The sequence below is a fragment of the Pelobates fuscus genome, chromosome 8 (genome assembly GCF_036172605.1).
Source record: "Pelobates fuscus isolate aPelFus1 chromosome 8, aPelFus1.pri, whole genome shotgun sequence".
Taxonomy (NCBI): Eukaryota; Metazoa; Chordata; class Amphibia; order Anura; family Pelobatidae; genus Pelobates; species Pelobates fuscus.
The window spans coordinates 110698141-110714251 of NC_086324.1; the positions used below are offsets into that span (position 1 = coordinate 110698141).

The 16111-nt window shown below is 43.1% G+C and overlaps 1 protein-coding gene across 1 annotated transcript in view; it reads right to left on the reverse strand.

The window, feature by feature from the left end:
* PMM2 (phosphomannomutase 2) overlaps nt 1-16111 on the reverse strand; it is a 366613-nt gene that overhangs the window by 44763 nt on the left and 305739 nt on the right. The window contains exon 7 of the mRNA XM_063428823.1: nt 10046-10161. Within this exon, the coding sequence (XP_063284893.1) occupies nt 10046-10161 (116 nt within the window). The remainder of the gene's footprint in view (nt 1-10045; nt 10162-16111) is intronic.

Genomic DNA, 16111 nt, shown 5'->3' on the forward strand with positions numbered 1-16111 from the left:
CGATACGCCGTCACCCCAGAAGCATACCGCTGTTGCTTCCGGGAGTCCAAAAAGAAGGCAGTGGACTCCCACATGGAATGGGCAAACAAAATACAAAGGGTGGCATTACATTGGGTGCGAGGGTGCAATGCCCACACCGGAGAAGAAGTGTTACAGTTGTTCTTGATGGAACATTTCTTCCAAGATCTGGCTGCGGATATACAGGACTGGGTGAGAGATCGCCGCCCTGCCAACTTAACTGAGGCAGCGCGACTAGCAGATGAATACGCAGAAACAAGGAAGGTGAGCCAAAGTACCACACGATCAGCACCTAGAACAGATGCACGCACCCCAACCTACGTTGCACGCACAGAATTTCGGGCTCCAGTACTCCCAGGGCCTCCATGTCCTCAGGGGTCTAACAACCAACCCCGGGAATCTTACAAAGTGACGTGTCATCGCTGTGGCAACACGGGGCATATTGCCCGTTATTGCCCTTTGGGATCAGCCAATAATAACTGGAGGCGCACAACACCTAACACAGAGAGCCCGCCATTACGCCCCGCTGCTGCTCACTGCCTGGAAATTAAAGGGAGCCCTGAGGAGTGTCTGGGAATATTGTATGAGGCCAACCCCATACAAGCTGCCTCCCCGGATAACCGCCAGCATCACCGCCAGGAGGTGCGTGTGAATGGACAGATAGCACAAGGCCTAAGGGACACTGGCGCTACCATCACTTTGGTGCAGAAACATCTTGTAAAACCAGAACATGTGTCTAATCGTACCGTTGCTGTTCGTGTCGCAGGGGGGGGCTGTCTTTCGCTTACCCACCGCCCGGATACACTTGGATTGGGGAGTCGGGTCGGGAAAGACCACAGTGGGCATCATGGACAATTTACCTGCTGAGGTTGTGTTGGGCAACGACATTGGCCCTCTAGCCTCAGCCTTTTTACCCACGACTGCTGCTGCTTGTCCCGTGACCATCCACTCACAGACCCGGTCTGTCTTATAACAGGTCGGGAGACCCAGGTAAGCCACAAGCAGACACTTAGCACTAACAACACAGAGAGACCCATAGCTTGGGACACCCCAGAAGAGTTTGGGAGGGAAACTAGACAGGACCCCACCCTCCAAAAGTACCGAGAACTAGCCGACAGTAGAGGGGATGAGCAGGAACTTTTTATATGGGAGGGGGACAGGTTATACAGATTGACCGAAGGCAGAAGGAGAGGCTGTGTCCCTTCGCAAAAGCGCCAACTGGTAGTACCCAGAAAGTACCGGTTGGAGCTTCTCCGAATTGGCCACGACATTCCGTTGGCAGGGCATCTAGGGGGTAACTGCACCACCTAGAGGATCACTCAGACCATCTTTTGGCCAGGGATCTCGAAGGATGTGCGCCGTTACTGCAGCACTTGTGACGTATGCCAACGGGTAGGAAAGAGAGGGGATCATCCTAAAGCTCGACTGTCACCTATGCCCGTGATCGAGGAACCATTTAGCAGGGTGGCAGTCGACCTAGTGGGACCCCTACCTAACCCCAGCCCCTCGGGTAAGAAGTATATTCTTACAGTAGTAGACTATGCTACCCGCTAGCCAGAAGCCGTCGCTCTGACGAATATCCAGGCTGACACTGTCGCCAGTGCTCTAGTCGGGATATTCACCAGAGTGGGATTTCCTCAGGAAATCCTATCTGACCGAGGAACCCAGTTCACCGCAGACCTAACTCAGCAGCTATGGAAGGTCTGCGGTGTCAAAACCCTGCTTAGTTCACCGTACCACCCTCAAACTAACGGTCTTTGTGAACGCTTTAATGGTACCCTAAAGCAATTGCTGCGGACCATTACGGCGGAATACAAAGACTGGGAGCGATTCTTGCCGCACCTCTTGTTCGCATACCGAGAAATGCCGCAGCAATCCGCAGGGTTCTCCCCCTTCGAGTTGCTCTATGGACGGCGGGTGCGAGGCCCCCTCGACCTCATCCGAGAGCACTGGGAGGGAGAGACAGAACATGAGGGGGTCCCTATAGTACCTTATGTGCTGGAGATGCGGGACCACATGGGGCCAGGATGGCCCAAGAACACCTCCAGGCGGCCCAGGGCCGTCAGAAACATTGGCACTATCGGGACGCTAGGCTGAGAACGTTCCAGGTAGGGCTGAAAGTCCTAGTACTTAGACCAGTTAAAGGAAATAAATTACAGACCTCCTGGCAAGGCCCTTACAAGGTAGTGGCACAGGTCTGTGACACCACCTATGTAATTGCCAGTAGCAAGGACGAAAGGATACAGAAGTCCTTTCATATAAACTTATTAAAAGAGTACCAGGAAAGGCCGAAGATATAGCAGCCATATGTATCCCGGCCACTGAATACCCTGACAGTCTCCCCATCCCGGATCTGTTAGCCGACTCCGAGCCTAAAACTCTGCTTAATACAGTGCAGCTAGGGGAGCGATTAACTCCCACAGAAAGGGAGCAACTCCAACAATTACTAGCTGAGAAAGGATTGACTTTTCCCAGGAACCTGGTTACACACCCTTAGCGACACATTATGTAGAAACCCCAGGACAAAACCCTCTCCGACAGACTCCCTATAGAATCCCCGAAGCCGTAAAAGAAGAGATGAGAAAAGAGATTCAGGAGATGTTAAAACTAGGAGTTATAGAGCCATCCGACCGCCCATGGGCATCCCCAGTCGTCCTAGTCCCCAAAAAGGACGTCACGACCTGGTTCTGTGTCGATTATCGACGCCTCAATGACCGAACCGTGACAGACGCATACCCCATGCCCCGAGTAGACGAACTATTAGATCGTATTACAAGTATACAGAGTAATCTGTGTTAACAGGCACTTTAAAACAAATTCCAAAATAAGGTGCTCTTAGTGCAGCAGCTCCCACACAAAAATAGGAACTCTCCAATCCTATTATAATACAATACAAAAAATCCACTATATACACAAACAATATGTGGTAGTGAGAGTGTGTAGCGCTTAGTAATAATCACTTACTCCCCCGCAATTTCTTAAGGGTATGTAAGATGTCTGGGTAGTATTGGATCCGTTTGTTGTATGTTCCTCAAAAAAGAACAGAAAGAAAACAGGGGAAATTCGCCCTGGTGTTGAAATCTTTATAACGTTTGATATCAGCAATAAAGGTGAAGGTATTCTTCTCACCTGAGTAAGAGCCTGTAACCTGGCTCTAAGTGTGTTGGCCCGTGAGTCCTATTAAGGGATGACTCTTTCCCCCTTTCAGCAGGATGGAAGATGTACCAGATGCATGTAACTTTTATTCATACGAACATTTAAAATCATTTAAAATACATACAATGTAATTTAATCAGAACAATACCGGGATGGAAGTTACCAATTGAGAAAGCCGAGAGAGATCGGCGAAACGCGTTTTGGACAGCTACCAGGACATTGTATGTATTTTAAATGATTTTAAATGTTCGTATGAATAAATCTTTATTGAGTTACATGCATCTGGTACATCTTCCATCCTGCTGAAAGGGGGAAAGAGTCATCCCTTAAAAGGACTCACGGGCCAACACACTTAGAGCCAGGTTACAGGCTCTTACTCAGGTGAGAAGAATACCTTCACCTTTATTGCTGATATCAAAAGTTATAAAGATTTCAACACCAGGGCGAATTTCCCCTGTTTTCTTTCTGTTCTTTTTTGAGGAACATACAACAAACGGATCCAATACTACCCAGACATCTTACATACCCTTAAGAAATTGTGGGGGAGTAAGTGATTATTACTAAGCGCTACACACTCTCACTACCACATATTGTTTGTGTATATAGTGGATTCTTTGTATTGTATTAGATCGTATTGCCAGGGGACGCTATCTGACCACCATCGATTTATGCAAAGGGTACTGGCAGATTCCCCTGGCCAAGGACCCTTCACCCCGTTTGGCTTGTACCAGTTTAAGGTCATGCCATTCGGGATGAAAAATGCCCCAGCTACATTTCAGCGCTTAGTGGACCGCCTCCTTGATGGCTTCCAGGACTTCGCTTGCGCGTACCTGGATGACATTGCGATCTATAGTGAGACTTGGGGGGAGCACCTGAGACACGTAGAGGCTGTGCTGGATCAGATTAGGGCCGCCGGCCTAACCCTGAAACCAGAGAAATTTAATTTCGGTATGGCTGAAGTCCAGTACTTGGGACACAGAGTGGGGTGTGGGAAACAACGACCAGAACCCACTAAGATAGAGGCCGTAGCCAATTGGCCCACATCCCACACTAAGACTCAAGTGTTAGCATTCTTAGGGACAGCAGGGTACTACAGGAAATGTGTCCCTCACTACAGCGCCATCGCCAAACCCCTGACAGATTTAACAAAGAAAAATTTACCTAGGGTAGTCCTGTGGTCTCCCGCCTGTGAAGCAGCATTCCAAACCCTGAAACAAGCCTTGATCAACGCACCTGTTTTGTCTGCCCCCGTCCCTAACAAAAGATTTGTCGTCCACACACACAGATGCGTTGTTATGGGCAAATGAAAATATTACAAGTTTTAGAATGAAATGTTGTATTTCTTAAACTGTGTACTTTGTCTTTAAGAGATATTGCAAATTGACAAGGTGTTAGAAATGGAACATATTGTTTTTCATACATGTTTCTTTAAGCAATAACCTCAGTGCATAATATGTTTGCACCATTTTGTCCCAGACGAATTACAATAACAATAATGCATAAACAAGCTTCAAGGCTATGCTACGACTCTTTCAGTACACAATATACTGTGGTAACCCCAAGTTGATGGAACTTCCCCAAATCCGGGAATCTCCCACGACTGTGCACTTACGTCTTAGTATAAACAACAGATAAGCTATTCAGACTTTAAGATGCCATCTTGAACTAAGTCAGGAAAATTTCCATGACGTATGCACCCTTTAGTTATTGCCTTGTATCTTTGCCAAATTAAGGGAGGTCCTAAATTGATTTAAAGTAGACAAGTTACTTTTTCATATATGAACTATGGTGACTCTAAAATGACGATACTTAAGGTATAAATAAGTGTACTTTTAAATGTTAAGAACAGAGGAGAGACTTGGAGACAGACGCAGCTCCATCTTAAAATGACTGAGAGGCTGACATGATGACATGTTCAGAAAGGGTATGTTAACCTTTTAATGATATTTGCAAGCATTTAATTTCATCTTATAAACTCTGCTATAATGGATTTTATATGTCTATATTTATATTTTTATATAATAAATATCTAAAAGACAAAACTATTGCTTCCAAGACAATCCTTATTTTATATTGTATTCTCAATTATTTATACATGTTAAATAGAGGATCTCTTACTAACTATATAAAATTATGGCTAAGATATCTGTATGGTTAGCCCTACTAAGTTCTATGCTTTAAGACATTATAGTGGTAAATAAGGGAACCGCCAGCGGTTACAATGTCCATGTACGGACTGGGGGCAGTGCTAAGCCAGGTCGAAGAAGATGGGGGGGGGGGGGGGAACACCCTGTCGCATACCCGAGTAGAAAACTATTGCCCAGGGAAGTGAGCTATGCGGCAGTGGAAAAAGAATGTCTAGCCCTGGTCTGGGCTCTAAAGAAGGTCACACCATACCTTTACGGTCAGGAATTCACCCTGATCACAGACCACAACCCCCTAGTATGGCTGAACCGAGTGGCTGGGGACAATGGACAATTGCTGAGATGGAGCTTGGCCTTACAACCGTATAACTTTTCCATTCAATATCGCCCTGGCCGGTTCAATGGGAACGCAGACGGACTGTCCAGGCAAACGAAACTCTTACCTTAGCAGCAGACCGGACAGCCCCAAGTTGACCCGAAAAGGATCAATCCGGGTCTGCCGGAGTGTTCCACAAAAGGGGAGCAGTGTAACAAGACTATACCGCATGCCTGGACTGTTACAATAACTGAACACAGCTGGAGTTATTCGAATGTATATTGCATGAGAAATGCCATTACCGGAGAATGCAGCCGTTCGTATGATTCCACACGAATTTGTGCTCTGAATAGGTGGCCGCCATTTCGGGACTTTGCACGTGTTCGCGGCCATTTTGCGCACGAACAGCGGTGTTTGCCAGTGAACGCTTGGAACTAAAAACGGATACGCAAACAGGCGAACACCGCTGAGACCTCCATGCGCCCAGAACTTCGTGCTGGAACTACCGAACAACCGGCCGTTCGGTAGTTATACTTAACTTGATATGTGGATTCCGGCGAACGCCAAGATAACTGTGGATGGCAAGGATTTCATGGGGTTTTAATACACGAACGGAGACCGACCGCAAGGCCAAAACTTATGGAACTATTTTCGGCTAGTGAGTCTGTGCAGTCGATCAAAACTTTGGAACCCTATAACTCCCGAACCATTTATCCGAATGGTCTGATTTTCGGATATGTTGTTCCCCTGAATAAGAGCGGTGCCGGACTTAAAGGTGTATCCCCTGTTTTTGGGGTACATCCAGAACTTGGATAAAAATGTGTACATTATAATTATGTTAACTGTGGGGAGGGGATGTGTGGATTGTACCATGTATATGATTGGTGATTTTATGCCTCCCCCTGGGTGTGTTCTTTTTGTATGAAACTGTAATAAAAAGCAGGCTGGGTGTTCCAGTCCTCAGTTCTTCTTGACCCTTCAAAACGTAGCCTCATCTCGTTCTTGGAAGGGGATTATCTGGGAATATTACTCTGCTCTCTTTTTACAGCTGAACCTGACTCTCTCTCTGGATATCGTGGATGGGATTATATCAGCTTTACTTACTTTTACACAGCAGCTTGCAGGGAAAAGGACGTCACCAACGGCTGATACCCTCTAACTACCTGGGTAGCCGTTACACTAGGGTTTAGAGTGCAGTGCAAACATACCAAACATAGCTCCTATTCCGAGTGATCCCCTTGTATATTGGCTAACCTTATCCAGCATATTTAACCTATACATCTTACTTAGGCTATCCACAATCCCTAATATAATCTAATCCCAAAGAGATGGTTACTCTGCCTGACTAGTCATATTATATCAATCCTGTTTTCCCTTCAGTTATAGGAACATTGTTTCCCCTTCAGATGTAATCTTATCATGTGATGCTACCATGTATGTTTTTGTTTCTTCCTACAATAAAATCCAAATTGAAAAAAAACACACAAAAAACAATCCCCAGAGTGTAGTAAAAGTGATCCCCAGAGTGTAGTTATCCTATCCCCCAAGCATGAGCCAAGGCTTCAAAAAAGGGTCAAGTAGTTCTGTTTAATGCAAGCAAGCACTCACAATTTATACAATCCCCTGGACCTGATGGTACACAGGCATACAAAGGACACAAACCAATCAAAAGAATACAACAATGTCTGACACTCCCATTCATTACAGCAAAATCCTCCACTCTGTCTGTGATGTAACTACTGAACACAATGGGCTAACGTAATTATCACAGGCAGGAAAATATACAGTTTTACACAATATTCATAACTTTAAAAGTATACATCACATTCCCACTTACATATTCTGAACCAGCATACGCAGTATACAAACTTATGTCAAAATCATACAATTTGGTCCAGTGGTTCAAAAGTTAGATGCAAGTCCTTTTTGACCGACTGCAAGCATGGCTTGGGTGTGGTAAGCCAATTATCTCCAGGTACAGAAAATATCTCTATTCACAACAACAGCAAAAATACATAATTCCTATCATACTGAACAGAACCCCCACATTTAACCTATCCCCAGATAGCTTGGATCTGAGCGCTCAATATATCCGAGCAGCACTCAGATCTCATGAACACAGTCAAATCGCCATTGGGTTTAAGTTTAGCAAGGGCTGAAATAAAAATTGAGGAGGGACAAAGCAGCCAGTTTAAACTGGTCTGGCAGTGTCCCTGGGAAACGCCCTGCTGGAGAACAATGGGACAGGATAAGGCACATTCTCCCATGGAATCAAAGGTGCAGAATTGTGCCAGTTCCAATTAAAGGGCCAGAACAGTCTTTTGAACACCAATAAATCAAAATAGTGTTTTTAACTGGCAAAGTCTCCCAGGGGCCACTCTCTCAGCCTTTTGGCCGTTGGTGCCCTGGTAGAACGGAGACAAGTGGCACCAACGGCCAAAAGGCTGAGAGATGCTGCAGTTACATACCGGTGGCGTGCAGACGGATCCTGGCAGTACCACGGGGAGACTGGACACTCACCCTGACCTCCACAGATGACCAGGAGCAATTCCTTCAGCAGCTGAGCCTGCACGAGGCAGAAAAAAGAGCCCAGAGGGGAAGGTGACCAGACGCAATGACAACAACCACAGTGCAATCAAGGGCCGAATAAAAAGCTATTACGTGCCGGCTATGTCGAAGAGACGACCCCGCACATAAGCAGGTTGCCGCCGCACTCATCGTGTGGGACTACCACAGCCTCCGGTGGCTGCAAGAATCTGCGCATGCAGTGAACTGACGTAGAACGCTTGCCCTAAGAGTTAGCCGCCTCAGAGTCCCTGAATTTTATTTTATCTTACTTTGGGCACAGCAGCCTGTCACTGCGATCAGAGCTACTATGTGTCAGCTTATAGGCACTCCCCCTGTGGCCAATTACCACAGTGCCAGTCACTGTGATCACTGATCCTGTGAGTCAGCCAGTAAAGTAAAATCACTGGCTGACACTGACTCTGCCCCTCTCCTGTTAAAAATAAAATATAAGTTACAAATAAAATAAATTACAGTTACAAATAAAATATACTTAGCTCATATATATTATACACACACACACACATTTACACGTGTATTTTAATATTAATATATAGATATTTATATTAAATATTGATTATATATATATATAATTATAATTATATATATTTATATATAATAAAAAATTTAAATATGTAAATACGTTAAAAAATGTAAAAAATAATAAATAACTAATTTAAAAATATATATGTGTAATTTCGTTCTAACTGTATTTTGATAATATATATATTGATATCAAAATACACGTAGAACAAAATCCTATATTTATATATATATATATATATACATAAGTATATACGTATATATCACTATATGTATACAATTAGTAATGAATGCTGCCGCCAGGCTGATCTTTCTCACCTGTCGCTCCTCCCATACCTCGCCCCTCTGTCGATCCCTACACTGGCTTCCTGTATCCTATAAGTGTTTATTCAAAATACTAACCCTTACCTATAAATCTCTAACCAACTCTAGCCCCTTATGTTTCTTCACTGACTCATACATATGCCCCTCCTCGGTTTCTCCGCTCTTCCGGTGATCTTCTCCTGTCCGCTGCTCGCACCCTTACTGCTAACTCACGCTTGCTGGACTTCTCATGGGTGGCTCCCTTCCTTTCATCAGACTCTCTCCTAGTCTTCAATTGTTTAAAAAAACACATCTGTTCAGAAATGCTTATGGATTCCCATAGTTAATTATCTACACATGGATATATCTGTCTCTTGCTCTCCTTAAATTGCCCCACTCCACTCTCACCTCCAGCTTTGCTACTTTTACACCTTGTTGGTGGCTGTCACCCTTGCTGTCCTGTTGTGTCTCTAGACTGTAAACTGGTTTGAGCAGGGCCCTCATCTACCTATTGTTCCTGTGTAATTGTCTAATTTACTGTAAATGTCCCCCCCTTTTATAATATTGTAACGCGCTGCGGAATTAGTTGGCGCTATTTAAATACCAATAATAATAATATTGTTATATTGTAACTAGCTCTTAGTATTGTATGGGTAACTGTATCTATTCCCATTAAGTGTTGAATACAATAGGTTAAACAGACAGATGCCATAGGTCAGAAGATGATGGCTACAGAGTGGCGTCAAATTTAAGATTAAAGGGAGGAGTCTGGCAATGCACAGTCTTAAAAGTCTTAAAGATATGAGGTTCTTTATGCTAAATTCCATATAAGTGATAGTCCTGCTTACACATGCATTTGAGCTTTATTTATACCAAGCTGTGCACAGCCTCAAATGGCTTTTAGTTACACCAACCTGTTTGAATAATATTCGTTATTAAAATATTAAATCTATGACTTGAAATTCATTAACATATTGAAAAATCTGCAAACTTCACTCACCTGCAAAGTTTTATCCCCAAAGAAGTATATTTTTGAAAAGCCATCCTTGTCTAGGATATCCAGGCAGTAAGTCTTATCCCAGCCAATTGGAAAAACATCAAAACTTATCTGTCCTCCTGAAAAATGAGACATTATCTTCAGACAATTTTAAGGTCAATGAGTATTGGTTACTAAAAAAACAAAATGAAAAATGTGCAATTTGTATTTTTTTTTCATTCAAAATAAGCTGGTTTTCTAAACAATGTCTGATATTTATTATTAATTTAAGGAACACTATAACATGTTATTTTTTTACTTTACATGCATTCCCTTTTAATTTAGATAATTGGTCACTTTTGATTAAATAAACAAATTGCAGAGAGCAAATACATTTACATGTAAAGATACAGCATTTTAACAGGGTTCATAATGTAACCCAATCTGAACATGATGAGATCTTCAAGATTAATGGGCTCTGGTTAAACCCATGCTTCTCAAGAGAAGCACTGTAGATATACAGCACACATATAGCAGTGGATTATCTGATAATCCTTTGCTTCTCTATGAGAAACATTAGCAGCATACATCAGCATCATGGTTAAGTTGATGACACAGAAGTGAAAACTTCTTTAAAACCTGTGAAATGTTATTCTAAAGATAATTTACTTGGGTTCTTCTAGCATCCCTTTCAACCATGATGAACCAATGACTAGAATAATGTATGATAAAAAGCTATCCTTTAGGGGTGATGACATAATGACGCTCATGACGGGAGGGGAGGGGCCGAGACCGTAGTGGTGATGAGACGCTAATGCCGCGGGCTGACGAGAGACCCCGCTAGTACTGAAACCAGACAGGCTGAGACCGGACCGGACCGGGGAGGGTATGCTGATCCGGCGATACAATACTACCAAACTATTTTCAGTTCCCTCTACCGCCGTGGGTGAGTCGGTCTGACAAGCTGTCGAAGACTGTGGGGGATGTTAGAACCCTCTGGTGGAGTGTTTCTGTGAGGGGGAAGAAAAAAGGGAAGAGAAAAAGGGAAAACCGCGCCCTTACTAATTACTGAGAAAGAGGGCTAAGAGGGTTCTTTTTTTTCCTGATTGGGACAAAATACAGAGAGCTAAATTATAATCTAAGTTTGGACTTTGACTAATTATTTTTAAAGGAGAGTTATTATTTTTTTTTTTTTTATATGCACTATTGCCCGGAGTTCCTGCAGACTTAGCTGTATGTGTACATCTTGACGATACTGATTGCATTTAGTGGATTATCTGCTCAGCTTGTTGCTGAACCTACATGTATATAATTTGGTCCTGGTTTGCTTTTTTTACGTGTCTTTGAGAGAGTTATGGGTCCCTTGTGTCACTGAGGGGATTCAGTTAATTTCCCAACTCTCAACTTAATCCAGTTACATTGGAAGAAGATTACATACTATAATATATACTTATTTTTAAAGAGAAATGTCATCCAAAAAAGCACAAGACAATAAAGCATCAGCAAAGGCTGATAAGAAAGGCCAGAAACAAGAAAATAGACTCTCGGCTTTCTTTGTACCGCAAGATAATCAAGAATGCCTGGAGCAATCAACTTTGGAGTCCTTACATACAGGGGTTTCCCCCTCCCCTATAAAGGCTATAGATAAAGAGGTAGTTACACTTACCCTTTTAAAGACATGCCTGGAAGACATCTCTAATGATATTAAAAAGAAGCTGAGTGATAAATTATTTGATATGAAAGTGGATTTAGTCACGTTAAGTGGACTCATCCAGCAAATAGAAGAAAGGGAAGAGGCTATAGAATTTCAGCTTCAGGAGGTAAAGGAGACCCAAACTAAGATGGCATCTAAAGTGAAAGAATTGGAAGATAAAGTGTGTGATCTGGAAGATAGATCAAGAAGACTGAATACCTGAGGAAATTCCAGACGCGTAACTACATGATTTTTTAATAGAATATATTAATTGCTTGGGGATTCCAACTGTACAGCATGATACAAAGATGTCTCATTATCATCGTCTCTTTCAAAGAAAGCAAGACCAAATATATTCACGAGATGTAATTGTGGCGTTTGTTTCGTATGATTTCAGGACACAGATTCTCCAGTCAGCAAAGAAGATGAGGATAAACGACAAAAAGTTTAAAGCAATAAGAGTCCTTACAGATATTTCTTATCTAACGAGGCAAAGAAGGAACCTCTTCTCTACGGTTTTCCTGTGTTTGAAGAAATATAATTTAAAGTTCAAATGAAATTCGCAATCAGCTTTATTAATCTGTTATAAAGACATATGGAAGCGGATCTTGTCCATGCTTGGCTAAAAGATAATGACCTGTAGCCATTATAATAATGTATTAGTCTGCTGGGTGCGGTGCTAATGAAGGTTTATAATTTTATTTTTTCCCTCTTCAAGATTGTATTAAGATAACTCCAGAAATATTAGGTTACTAGTACCACTGGATTATTTAAAGACACTGATATATTTATCTGAGAGGTATATATCTTTAGTCACTTTTTTGGTTATGATTTTACACATATTTAAAGCTTAATATGTTGGATCATTACATTCTTTAGACGTTGACACGTGGAATAGTTTGTAGGGGTTGAGAGTGTATACACAAGGTTCCAAAAGGGATAATAGGAAAATTAATAAGCGAATAAGCAATGGTAGTATATTGGAGCGACAAATATAATTAAAGTAATTCAAATAGTAAATGAGTTAGAGCGGTGTTGGTTTTTTGAGAATTTAAGGATGTATGTGATGGCAAGGGCTACTATAAGTTATTTTTAGCTTTATTAGTCTCGCTTTATTCTTTCACTTTATTACATAACTAAATTGTTGCAAGTGTTTAGGATTAGCAGTCACTTTTTTATCACGATATGATAAGTAAACTCAAGTCACTTTTTTAGGGGATAGATAATAATACACTGACCGTATGGGAATAGTAAGAGATTTGAAGGTTGGTTATTTGATTATAATAGGAAAATGTTTTTTATATAAACTGATAATCAGTAAGATGCTGGTCCCTTTTTTTGTTCTTCCTCTTTCTTTCTCCATAAGACCCTCCGAGTTTCTATACCCCTCCCTGTGGGATTCCATGGGACTCCCAGTACTTGGAATATTTTTTGTGTTCCAGGCTTCTATGTAATATGTTTAACTGGTCATGCATATTGCTGATATGGTGAAGGAGCCCAAAAAAGAAAAATAGACTAAGATATGGTTAGAATCCTATCTTTTAATGCCCAAGGCCTTAATTCTTTTGTTAGAAGAGGCTATTTGTATAATACTCTTGTTAATCAGAAAACACAAGTAGGGTTTACTCAGGAAACCCACTGGACTTGGGAGTCTAGGAAATTATGGTTCTATAAAAAATATCCCTTGATTTACTCTGCATCTTTACAAGGAAAAAAGAAATGCGGTGTTTCAATAATTTTCTCTAAGGAAGTTACATTTGATTGTTGTTTTAATCATTTAGACCCGGAAGGGAGGTGTATCATTCTGGTGGGCCAACAGAACGGGAAGGATTATACTTTAGTTAATGTGTATTCATCTAATAAAGACCCAATTAAAACTTTGACTAAAATTTTAGGTCTGGTGGAACAGGTTAAAAAAGGTAGAGTTATGATTGCAGGTGATTTTAATTGTATTTTTGACACTTTATTGGACAACAATTGGCTAAAAATCAGAGGATAGATAAATCCCTGAAAAGACAGGCAGCGTCATTAAGTAGAGTGATAAAGAAAGCGGATTTGTACGACTGCTGGAGATTGTCCCATCCCAATGAAAGGAATTTCACAAATAGGTCTATCCCTCACAATTCGGCTGCCAGGGTAGATATGATTTTTGGTAACTTAAATCTAGTACAGGCGATCTCCTCAATTTCCATCGTTGAAAATACCTGTTCAGATCACGACATGGTAATTGCCGACTTGGTGGTAACTAATATGAGATCCCCCCCGATTTGGAGATTGGCAGATTATCTGTTAAAAAATAAAGCAAATGTAGAACATATAGAGAATTCAATTGATCTTTTTATTAAGGAGAATACATCTGAGGAGTTATCCAATAGGCATGTGCATGGGAAACATTTTCGGTTCGGCATTCCGAAATTCGGGACTTCGGAAATTCGGCACTTCGGGACCTCAGCAATTCAGAACTTCTCTTACAGCCGCTTGGTAGATTCCCACGGTATTAGGGAGTTATCTACCAATAGGCTGAAAGACCTAAATTGGTCTTTCAGCCAAATTTACTAATACTAAGTAAAAATTACTTATACTGTGAGTAGGGGCACATCTATTAAACAGTGAGCAGCCAGTGACTGCTCACTGTTAAAAAATAAAAAAATGGGTCCCCCCTCCCAAGCCCGCTTTTAAACTAAAGGGGGGGCCTATTGCCTTCCCCCCGGCACCCACCCCTTAGCGGCGAGAGGAGGCCCTAAAGTAAAATAATGGGGGCCCTAAATTAGAATGAGGGGGGGCCTATATCCTCCCCCCTGGACACCACCCCTGAGCAGTGGGTGGGGGCCCTAAATTATAATGAGGGGGGAGGACCTAATGTCCTCCCCCCTGGCCCCCATCCCAGAGTGGTTGGTGGGGGCCCTAAATTAGAATGAGGGGGAGGACCTAATGTCGTCCTGCTTGGCCCCCATCCCAGAGTGGTGGGTGGGGGCCCTAAATACTAATTGGGGGACCTAATGTCCTCCCCCCTGGCCCCAACCCTAAGCGGCAGGAGGGGTACCTAAATAAATAAATTAACCCCTCCTCCCCGGGTGACTAGGGGTCCCCAAACCCCTAGTAACCTCTCTCCCTCCAAAAAAAAAACCCTACCTACCCCCTCACCCTAAAAATAATGAGGGGAGACCATTTAACTAAGTACCTGAACAAAAATAAAACTTACAATTTGATGTTTTCTTTCTTCTAAAATCTTCTTTATTCAGCCCCAAAAAAGGCCAAATAAATTTTTCCCACGCTGTGTAATTTGACTCATAACTCTCTGATTGGTGGATTAAGTAACCAATTAGAGTGTTATGAGTCAAATTTTTTTTTTTCTTTTTTTCAAGCACTTAGTTAAATGGTCCCCCCTCATTATTTTTAGGGTCAGGGGGATAGGTAGGGGTTAATTTTTGGGGGGAGAGGATTGACTAGGGGTTTGGGGATCCCTAGTCACCTGGGGGAGGGGGGTTTATTTTTTTATTTAGTGCCCCCACACGCCGTTCAGGGGTGGGGGCCAGGGCGTAGGACATTAGGTCCCCCGCCAATTAGTATTTAGGGCCCCCCACCCACCGCTCAGGGGTGGGGGGCCAGAGGGGAGTACATTAGGTCCCCCCTAATTAGTATTTAGGGCCCCCATCCACCGCTCAGGGGTGGGGGCCTGGGGGGAGGACATTAGGTCCCCCCGCTAATTAGTATGTAGGACCCCAACCCACCACTCAGGGGTGGGAGCCAGGGGGAGGACATTAGGTCCCCCCTAAATAGTATTTAGGGCCCCCACCCACCGTTCAGGGGTGGGGACCAGGGGGGAGGACATTAGGTCCCCCCCAATTAGTATGTAGGGACCCCACCCACCGTTCAGGGGTGGGGCCAGGGGGGAGGACATTAGGTCCCCCCTAATTATTATGTAGGGCCCCCACCCACCGCTCAGGGGTGGGGCCCAGGGGGGAGGACATTAGGTCTCCCCCCATTACTTTACGGCCCCCATCCACTGCTCATGGGTGGGGGTTAGGGGGAGGACAATAGGTCCCCCCCTTACTTTACGGCCCCCACCCGCCTTTCAGGGGTGGGGGCCGGGGGGGGGGTCAATAGGTCCCCCCTTCAGGTTAGGAGGGGGAGGGGGACGTGTTTTTTTTTTTGTTTGTTTGATTTTTACAGTGAGCAGCCACAGGCTGCTCACTGTTTAATAGACATGCCCCTACTCACGGTATATTTTTACTTAGTATTAGTAAATTTGGCTGAAAGACCAATTTAGGTCCTTCAGCCTTTTAGTAGATAGCTCCCTAATACCGTGGGAATTAGGGAGTTATCTACTTATTCATTCCTGTCATTACATTGACTGGCCAAGTAACTTACATTTTATATGAACGTGTGTTACTTGA